Source organism: Telopea speciosissima, chromosome 3 (genome assembly GCF_018873765.1).
Source record: "Telopea speciosissima isolate NSW1024214 ecotype Mountain lineage chromosome 3, Tspe_v1, whole genome shotgun sequence".
Classification (NCBI taxonomy): domain Eukaryota; kingdom Viridiplantae; phylum Streptophyta; class Magnoliopsida; order Proteales; family Proteaceae; genus Telopea; species Telopea speciosissima.
This window is the reverse complement of record NC_057918.1, coordinates 26,248,798-26,259,509: the sequence shown is the minus strand read 5'-3', so window position 1 is coordinate 26,259,509 and position 10,712 is coordinate 26,248,798. Positions and strand designations below refer to the sequence as shown.

General features: G+C 41.6%; 1 protein-coding gene and 1 pseudogene across 1 annotated transcript; both read left to right on the top strand.

Annotated features, from left to right (window-relative positions):
- Positions 1–419: 419 nt before the first annotated feature.
- On the top strand, positions 420–1,387 carry LOC122653539 (serine acetyltransferase 5-like). Its single transcript, XM_043847398.1, has one exon. It carries the CDS (start codon positions 443–445, stop codon positions 1,370–1,372), a length of 930 nt encoding a protein of 309 aa, XP_043703333.1. The 5' UTR covers positions 420–442; the 3' UTR covers positions 1,373–1,387.
- Positions 1,388–7,468: 6,081 nt separating this feature from the next.
- Positions 7,469–9,411, top strand: LOC122653538 (annotated as a pseudogene).
- Positions 9,412–10,712: the final 1,301 nt, after the last annotated feature.

The window sequence follows — 10,712 nt, the reverse complement described above, 5'->3', positions numbered from 1 at the left end:
GTAAAGAAAACGACAAGGAATCGGTAGATCCGATTCCAATGTAACAAATAAGAGCGGTGGAAATCTGGATCGGTGTCTATCGATATTTGATTCAATTAGGCTGATTCACCAATCCGATTCCTGATTTCTCAAACCTTGGTCCCAAAACCCTTGGAATCGCTCGCCCTGAATTGGGATTGGTCACGAACTATTCTGATCCGAATGGACCAATTCAGTCAATTTTTTTTTGTAACAGACCAATTCAGTCAATTCGATTCTGATATTTTTTTAACCATTAGAACCCTAGAATTCGATTCATTAGAGTATATTCTAGAAACCATAATTTTGCTTCGAGAGCAAGGGTATTTGTGACTTCTCACCCTTGCCTAAGGGGATCTATTGAGGTAGTGTGAAGTGTAGAATCCAAATCCAGACATCACCGCCTGTGTGAGAGAGACTCTAAATGCCGACGACGATGTCAATGCCTTCGGGAGAAGTAAACAACCACTCGCCGGTGGTGCCGGTGGCATCACCCGCACAACCATCACCGCCGCCGTCGTTTATCGACGCAAGCGAAGACGAAGCCTGGGTTTGGACACAGATCAAAGCAGAAGCTCGCAGAGACGCTGAGTCGGAACCCGCACTCGCCAGCTACCTCTACTCCACAATCCTTTCTCACTCTTCCCTTGGACGCTCTCTCTCCTTCCACCTGGGTAACAAACTCTCCTCCTCTACCCTCCTCTCCACCCTTCTCTACGACCTCTTCCTCAACTCCTTCACAACTGATCCCGCCCTTCGTGCCGCCACCGTTGCCGACCTCCGTGCCGCCCGTTTTCGCGACCCTGCCTGCGTCTCCTTCTCTCACTGCCTCCTCAACTACAAGGGCTTCCTCGCATGCCAGGCCCAGCGCGTAGCTTACAAGCTTTGGAACCAGTCTCGCCGACCCCTTGCCCTCGCTCTCCATTCTCGTATCGCCGACGTCTTCGCCGTTGACATTCACCCCGCCGCCAAGATCGGGAAGGGGGTTCTGCTTGATCACGCTACTGGGGTTGTTATCGGAGAAACTGCGGTGATTGGGAATAATGTGTCCATCTTGCATCATGTAACGCTGGGTGGGACTGGAAAGGTTGGAGGGGATCGGCATCCCAAGATTGGTGATGGGGTTCTGATAGGTGCTGGAGCGACGATTTTGGGGAATGTAAAGATCGGAGAAGGAGCGAAAATTGGGGCGGGAGCGGTGGTTCTGATCGATGTTCCACCGAGGACTACCGCTGTGGGGAATCCGGCCAGGCTTGTGGGAGGGAAGGAGAAGCCTTCGAGGCTCGAAGACATTCCTGGGGAGTCCATGGATCATACTTCCTTTATCTCCGAGTGGTCTGATTACATTATCTAATCAACCAAATTCCAATTCCAAACATCAAAAGAAAAAGTCCAAAAATAAAATTCCTTCTTCAACCTCTATTTCTTCTTTACTCTAGTGATAATGATAAAGATGTGTTGGCATTTATCTTCTAATTATTAATTTAGCTTCCGTATTAATTACTTTTCTGATAGTCTAAATTATTTTCATGTTCTTCTTAATTCATGGATGGTCGTTTCAGATACAGAGCAATTTCTCTTTTAATACAGAGGAAAACTTTGTTTCTGGACATCCAAATATGGGTTCAGAGGCTTGGCTACTTCCTTCGTATCACATCACAGAGAAGAAATTGTTATTGTAGATTTGTTTAGGGATGAGATTAATCTTCTTCTGAAACTTATGGATAATTGAGTATTGAAGTCCAGTAAAATTGGCAGGATACAGAAATTTTGGGATTTTAGTTATGGAGTTCACTGACCACAGAAAGATAATTGTTTTTCAGATTTAATTTCCTTGCAGAACTCCCGAGCAAACATCTTTGAAAAGAGAAAGATGTGTTCAATGTTGAATCCAGTGAAGATCCCTCTCCATCTTTAATGGCAGAAAGCTAATGCCAGAAATAGATATACTCTCACTGTAACGGATAGGTTACCATGTTTAATCAACAATCCTTTTACCTAGATAGTGTCAAAATTTTTAATTTTCTACACAAGTAAACTCATGGAAAACCAGGTTTCGACTCCGGCGAGTCACATGAGTTGACTCAGAACTCAAAAAATTATAAAATTTGGTCAAGAGTCACATGGACTCGCCCATGTCCAAGTTTTAATTGATTCCGTGATTCTGCCCGAGTCATTTGAATCTCACTTGAGTTTGGTTGTTTTTTTTATTTTTTATTTTTTATTGGGCCATATATTATTGGGCCGAGTTTCCATCCCATTCATCGCAGGGCAGGAGAGGGCGGGAATGCGTATCACTTAGGAGTGATTTGTGAATCTTAGGCCGGTAGGTGAATCGTCTTCTATGGGTGGAGGAAAACTTAGTCCTATATTATTCATAGATAGTAAGCGTGGTTTATAATTATACGCAACCTTTGGATTTCAGCTCCTCCCCAGGGAGCGAAGTGCTCTGAGAGTGCCCAAGGGGCATCCAATGGTTGGATTGTGTTGCACATATCCCAATTCATGTCAATCAGCCATCAGGATGTGTGTGACAGAGCCCAGCCGTTGGATGCCCCTAAGTGTTGGGCTCCTTGGAGAGGAACTCAATGCCACCCTTTGAATTTTTGTTCAGTGTCTCTACTATTAGCCCTTTTTGTCTTCCCATGTGTGGAGCAACCATAGCCTCACTTCTTCCCAACTCAGAAGAAGGAAAGATATTAATCAAAGGGCAAGTTGAATCTTAGGTTTTCCAATTATGATTTAAAAAATCCACTATGACACTATCAATCACAATCATTGACGAAACGTATTTTAGGCAGTGTTTGGTATGTATTTTTGGAATGCATTCTTAGTCGATTTTGTATTTTGGGACGATGAAAATAGTTGTTATTATTGTAACTGATCCGAATCGAATTTATTCGGTTTGGTTTTGGGTCTGGTATATGGTTATTTAATTTGGTTTGGTTTCGGGTTTATGTCAAAACCCATCGGTTTGAACCAAAATCGAACCGAATATTTAATCCAAAACCTTATATCTTTTATTATTATTTTTTTAAGAGTAATTTACACATACCACCTCTGAGGTTTAATGAAAGTATAATTTTACCCCCAGTTTTGGATAATTCAACGTACCCCGTTGAGGTTTACAAACGTTAACACATACACCCATTCCATCAATTTATGATTAACTGTGTTAAAATCAATGGGGTACAATTACAAAAATGCCCTTATAAAAAAAAAAAACCTGCAACTCATCTTCCCTAAATCATTTAGGTTTGAAAAAAAGGGAAGATGAATTGCAGGAAACATCTACCAATTCACCAATCGATTGAATCAACTCTAATTGGAGCACCACACTTGTAATCTGGATTCAGAATGCCATTGATTTTCCATTTTTTGGGGAGAAAATAGTGCAGTTTTGATCACATCAAGTGGGATCTTATAAACCTGTAATTGGATAGCTTTGTTTATTCTGTGTCCTTCCGGCCCTCGTCAGCGCAACCCACTCCGTCAGGAAACCCTTTGTCGTTGTGGTAAGGTCTACTGTGATACCTACCATTGTGGTTTCGAAACCCCCGCCACTACTTACATTCATGCTAACTCTCTCTCTCTCTCTCTCTCTCAACTAATGTCTCTTTTGTTCTGTGAGAAAAGGTACTCATCACGTTAGGGTATCCTAAATGCATTTTGTTATAGTAAACACCAACAAAATCACAAAAAGAAACAAGAATCAAGCAAAAGAACACAGAGATATAACGTGGTTTACACACCAGTATGGTGTACTACATCCACGGGCGAAGACGAAGATGATTCACTATGCAAATCGGAGAAAAATTACAATGGAAACTCTCAAGAACACCCAAATCGGTGTTGCTGCTCTCTCTCAGAAACCCTAGAACGAAAACCCCAAAATCTTCTTATTTCTTTACAATAAAGCGGGTAAGGAACATAAATACTCCTCCATCGGATCCGGGTCAATCCATCGGGTCGGGTCGAACCGTTCGCCCCCGCACCCCCAATGAGAAAAAGTTCCATTCGGGTCGCCACAAAAAATGTCAGAGCGGGTCATTCTTCGAAACGGGTCCAAGAATTCGAGACATACATAACACATTTGTTAGTTGTTTTTAGGGTTCAGATTTGAGAGTTAGAAGTACCCTTTCCATAGATCTGTGCTACGAATACCATGAATCTACAGTTTTCCTCTCCTCTTTTAGAGGGTTTTCTTGCTTGAATGGCTTTCGTTACTTGGTTTGGTAATTTCTTTTAACATTGTAGATGCAAAGGTTAGGGTTCAATGCAAGGACAGGGATTCACTTCAGGTGGTTTACATGTTAGGGTTTAGGGTTTAAGCACTGGTTGCTTAAAGCATTACACCTTGTGTATCAAGTTTGGAATACCTAGGCTGCTGCCTCCAGCTAGTATTTATTGAAAAACTAGGGTTTAGATCAGATGGACTAATTACTGGATTGCCCTCACAGCCTGAGCTTTAATACAAATAGGATTATATTAAAACATATGAAGGGATATTACATCAATATCCTTACATTACAAACATTGACATTGTCACAGATGCTACAAGGACATACAAGATCACAGTCTTAGATGGCCACGAGGATGAGCTTTGTGAGACGGTGTTTGTCAGCAGCCCACAGAGCGACTGCACGGTCAAGAGCCCAGGGCGTGACGGGTGCCATGTCATCCTTACCGACAACAATGGCATCATCTCCAACATCCGTCATGCTAACGCAATGGGATTCATGAAGGATTCCCCCCTCTCTAGTTGTACCCAAATCCTTCAGCAATACCAGGAATACCAGTAGACTGCTTTAGCTTCAAATTACCTTTTTTAACTTTCTCTTCATGATTTTCATTTTTCCTTTCAAAATCATGATCTGCTGCTGCATCTGTTCTTTTTCTTCTATGTTCTCTCTGTTTCTATTTATCCGAAACTCTGTTCATCATTTTCTAGTGGACTTCCTACGATATTAGGGATATCGTTGTCACCCTCTTTGTGGCTTCACACAAACTTACAAACTTCTTTACTGTGGCTTTAGCATTAACCGTCTTTAATAATGATTAATTGGTTAGCTAGCATCGGTAAGTTATACCTGCAATTCATCTTTCTTTTCTTTCAAACCGTAAACGATTCGGGGAAGATGAGTTATAGGTTTTTTTTTCTTACAAGGGCATTTTTGTAACTTTACATGGCAAAAGCGACAGAATCACAAAACCTTATATCCTTTCTTTGTTTTTTTGATAAATGATGCAGAGCGTACCAAAAAAAGAAACCAATTTCTTAAATGAAGGAGAATTCCCAGTTTTACTTTCCATAGTAGTTAGGATTTCTGTCTTCGTTATATTTAGTAGGAGTTTATCCGATATTTAATTGATAGTAAAGGTGAATGGATATGGTTGTAATGGACGTAACGATAGGGAGTGATTTACGTGATAGGATAGGTTGGAGTTTCTATTATAAGTTTTTTTTGTTTTTTAAATATTGTCCAAAGGAGAGGTGTAGGGTCATCTTGGATTTGAGAAGTTCAGTAACGAGTTTTGAGTTCTTGAGAATTATCTTTTTATCTTAGATTCTGTTATTCTTTCGTTTTCTTGGACGATATCAAGTATTCCAGTCTTGCTATCCTACATCAGTTGGTATTCAACTTTTATATTTCACTTTCCATTTTTCTAACCGAATGACCCTTTCAAATTGGGAAACCAAATATGACCCGAATTGAAACCATATTTGAAAACCAAATTAGAACTGTAATCGAATCAAATCGAGTAGGTTCGGATTCGGTTGTCAGTCCCAAAACCGACTCGATTTTTTATTTGGTTTCAAGTCACACCATTAGGGCATGGAACCGAACCGATTGACACCCTTAGGAACACTACCTTAGTCTTTTAGATTAAAAAAAAAATACTACATCTGTTTTGGACCGATTGTTTTGTATCGATCATGTATCAATATCAATATTGGTCATGATTAATACTTATACGAATTAACTAAATTGACCAATCTTCAAGTCGTGACAAATCCAAATATTTCCTAGATATCCAATTATTGATATTACCACACCAAAGTAGAGGAGGGGGATCCGGCTCCTTTCTAGGGCGGGCATCACCTAGGAACACCCAAGGAGCATCCAATGGTTGGGCGTGCTAGGTGTGTGTTGGCATGCGTGCCTGTGCGCATCTTAACCTCCCTGGAGAGGAGCCCGACACAAGGGAAGGAGGGGGGGAGCTCAATCTATACCTATCTTGGGTTGTGGCCTAGGCAATGCCTCAAAAATCTGCCAGTTACCTGTGAGGGATGTGGAAAATTTCGGTGAAATTTCAGTATGTTTTATAAATTTTAAACGTCATTTCCTTTCAATTTTAGTTGAAACCAAAATATGGGAAGTGTTTCCTATTAGGGTGAAACAGGGTTGTGTCGCTGTATAGTTTGAGAAAGGGGGAAGGCGGTGGCTACCAATCTTGAAGAGGGTCCTTCGGAAGGGGAACTAATCTTTGCTGATCCGGATGATGGGCTTCAATAAATTCCAGATGACCAGCTTGTGCTGCTCTAATTACATCTTCAAGGGACCAATTCCTCTTTCCAAAAACAAGATCGTTTCAAGCCTTCCATAGGTTCCAAGCCAAGAAACAATACATACTCAAGAACTCCTTCTTGGACCTTTTCGATGGGTGGTTCATCCTTGCCAGGTTACTAATTCAGTCGGCCAATTTTCCTGATTGATTTGCTGATTCTCAAGGAAGAAGAGCGCTTTGCTTGTTTCTACTCTTGTATGTTGCACAAGAAGTGATAAGCTGTCTTGACCGAGAAGATGCCATTTTTGAATCCTCCCCAAACCAAAGTGTCCGACGACGGCACTCGAGAAAGCAAATGACTGAAATTTTGAACCATGGTTAATGGACAATTCCTTTTGTTTATTAAGAGGGTATTTTGGACAATTAACGGAGAGTGTGTTTGAAGAGCCATTGCTCTCACTCTTTGTGCAGTTCTTCTGATCAGAAGTGTCGATCTTTATCCTCCCAGGTTCCCTATTCGGTACAGTTCGTCCGGTTCCTCTCATAGGGGGTGGAAATGGGAATCGTTATCCCCTCCAATTCGCTGCATCCTCCAATTCCTCACATGGGGGTAGAAATGATCACCCTACCCCTACCCAAAAACACTGCCCAAGGTGGGATTCACTCCCCCTATTAGAGGAATTGGAGGAATTAGAGGTGCCCACGAATTGGAGGTGATAATTATTCATGGAAATGACCACCTTATCCTGTCCGAACACACTGCCGGATGGGATCCATCCCCCTCTTATTAGAAGCGCTAGGAAACTGTACCGGCCAGAGAACCTGAGAGGATAATTTTCCGTCGATAGACATGAGGTCTCAAGAACCCTAGACAAATTCTTACCCCATCCCCCAAAATCCCTTCTTACCTGCTTCTCGTCCTCTCAATCTCATTTCCTGAACCAATCCTCTCTGCAAGGTTCAATCGAAGCTTGGGTTTTGTTGGCTCGCAAGACGAAATGGCTTCTCTCATGATGATCCATCACGTAGGGAACTCTATTTTTGCTGCTCTGTACAAGGTACGACTTCCCTACACTTCTCAGTTAATGTTCGAGCACAACCGATCCCTGAGACTTAAAATCGTATCCTCCGCTGCAAGAAATCTCCCCTTGAAATCCCTCAGCACTTGTACCGCCCCCGATAATTATCAGTACGAGAGACCCCTTCCATCTGATTCTAGGGTCTTTTAGCATGGACAACACCCTAATCAGTGGAATTCTTCGGATCAGAACAACTTCCAGCATGGAGGACCTATTCAATTGAATTCTCCGAATCAGAACTTCACTCAACGAGGTAACCCTAACCAGTGGAACTCACAACAAGTTCAGAATTTCCCTCAACGCGAAGAACCTAATCAATTGAACCCCCCGGATCAGAACTATGCTCAACGAGGTAACCCAAACCACCAGTGGAACTCACAACAAGGTCAGAATTTCCCTCAGCATGGAAACCCTGGCCAGTGGAACCCGAATCCGCAGAACCCACAAGGTCAGAATTACCCTCAAGATCAGAATCCCAGATAAGTAGTTGATAATGGAGTACCTAATGAGGCACCCCCGGCCAACGTTGATCTGATGGGTTTGTGCCATGACGGAAAGATTAAAGAAGCCATTGAGTTCATGAGTCAAGGTATTTGTGCCGATCCTCATACCTTTTATGCGTTGTTGACCTCTTGCGGGAATTCAAAATTGCTCGAAGAAGGCAAAAAGGTTCACGATTTCTTGTTGCGGTCTTCGTTTAAGGGGGATGTTCAGTTGAGTAATAAAGTGATGGAGATGTATTGCAAATATGGAAGTATGGTAGATGCCCGCAGGGTGTTTGATCATACTCCTGCAACAAATATGGATTCCTGGCATTTGATGATAAATGGGTATGCAACCAATGGACAAGGAGATGATGGATTGCAGTTGTTTGAACAGATGAGGACGATGGGATTGAGGTTTGATGGGCAGACCTTCATTGCTGTTTTGGCAGCATGTGCTAGTGCAGAAGCTGTAGAAGAAGGTTTCATACATTTTGAATTAATGAAGAATCAGTATGGAATTGCCCCAGGGATGGAGCATTACTTGGGCCTTATTGATGTTCTTGGAAAATCTGGGCATGTTATTGAAACTGAAGAGTTCATTTTGAAATTACCCATGGAGTCGACGGCTGCAGTTTGGGAGGCACTGATGAACTATGCTCGAATTCATGCAGATATTGAGATCGAAGACCGTGCTGAGGAGTTGTTGGATGGCCTCAACCCTTCTAAGGCTGTTGTAAACAAGATACCCACCCCACCACCCAAGAAACGCACAACAATCAACATGCTTGATGGGAAGAACAAGATTAGTGAGTATTGCAGTACTAATCCCTACAAGGGTGAGGCATATGAGAAATTGAAGGGCTTGGGTGGGCAGATGAAGGAAGCTGGTTATGTCCCTGATACAAGATATGTGCTTCATGACATTGATCAGGAAGCTAAAGAGCAGGCTTAGCTCTATCACAGTGAGCATTTGACCATAGCTTATGGTCTTATCAGTACTCCAGCTAGGACTCCTCTTAGGATTATCAAGAATCTACGCATCTGTGGTGACTGTCACAATGCAATCAAAATCATGTTTAAGATTGTTGGAAGGGAGCTTATTATTAGGGATAACAAACGATTTCATCATTTCAAGGACAACAAATGCTCTTGTGGGGATTACTGGTGAAGGTATTTCTTTGTTGAGATTTATGGTTTATCTATTGCTATGGAAACAGATTTCTTCCCTCTGCAGTTTGTATTGTATAAAAAGAGCTAAAATGCTTGGCTTTGGGAAGGAAAACAGAGGTTGCTGCTACTGGAAGACGAACTGGTGCTTGTATTGAAATTTCATTACCTTTGTAATAGAAAAGATTAAATGAATCTTCAATTAATTGCTTAAAGAGAGCATGTTTTACCTTTCATCTTTTCTGCATTTATTTAGCTTTGCATGATTGTTGGCAAAGATTTCCCAGTTCTTAGAAGTTTTAAAGTTATAATTGGAAGAACTGACACTGTCCAAGGGCAACTTCTTTCCAAGTTTCGAACTGTTATGAAACCTTTTGAATCTGTTTCCAGGGGGAGGATTGAAACATTGAACAAAGCACGGTAGCACATTGACAACACAAACACATCATGTAGGATCCAAATAAGGGAATAGGGAAATGGAAGTTATTCTTCCAATAGCTGATTAGCCTTGCAACTCAAAACTTTGTGAGACTAGCATTTTCATTCTAGATAATAGATAAAACATTAAAGGTTTTTGCTAAAATCGCTTGTAAAATAGGAAAAAAAAGGTGGGGTGGGTTTGCCAAGCTCATAGAAACTTACTGACAGAGTGTCAGGCAGTCATCTCTTTGGCCGATCTGAACAGCCCACATAAGATCTTTGGCATAGAAAACATTGTAACATATTGGGGATGAAAATAAAATGAGATTTTAAGATCTTACCTGACATGTAGCTGGACTGTAATGCCACAGATGCTGTGAGGTTTGCATTTTGCATTTTTTTTTACATCTAAAAGCAGTATATCAGAATGGTGATCTTACTATGGGTATCTTGTATGGACATGAAAAGTGTTTTCAAACCATCGGATATCTAGAGAAGTGTTTCCACTATACATTAGAAATTGACACCTTCCCCTAATTGTGTTAGAAGTTTCAGCTTAAATTGACTCAAAAAATGGAAGAATAGTGAAACTTAAAGAGAGGCCCTTGTATGGTCCTTCTGGAGCTAAGTTCCAGCCCTGTTTCTAAAACTAGGAATGTAGGGCCAAAATTATGCTCAACTCTGAACCATGAGAGCCAAGCAAGGCAAGGCTTGGGCTCAATTTAGTACAAAATTTTCAATTCTCCAACCCTGGCCTAGCTGCTAACACCCTTACCTGGAACCCATCCTTTTTTTTTTGGGCGGAATGAAGTCTATTGATTATAGCGTGAAAAACTCTAGGAATCTGAGGTACAAAGGTCAGATAACCATGGAGTGGAATTAGGCCAGGTTGTCCGACATGCACAGGACAAGGCCTTCCTAGCCAGGGAGTTAGTCTCCCTGGAAATATGGTGAATAGAGTAGGATCTAAGGACAATAAACAAGTATTTTATATTCTGGACAAGGCTAATCACCTCGATGGGAGGATGCTGAG

What these genes read in the sequence shown, in the direction of transcription:
- LOC122653539 (XM_043847398.1), top strand. Translation starts at nt 443, where the DNA reads ATGCCGACGACGATGTCAATGCCTTCGGGAGAAGTAAACAACCACTCG.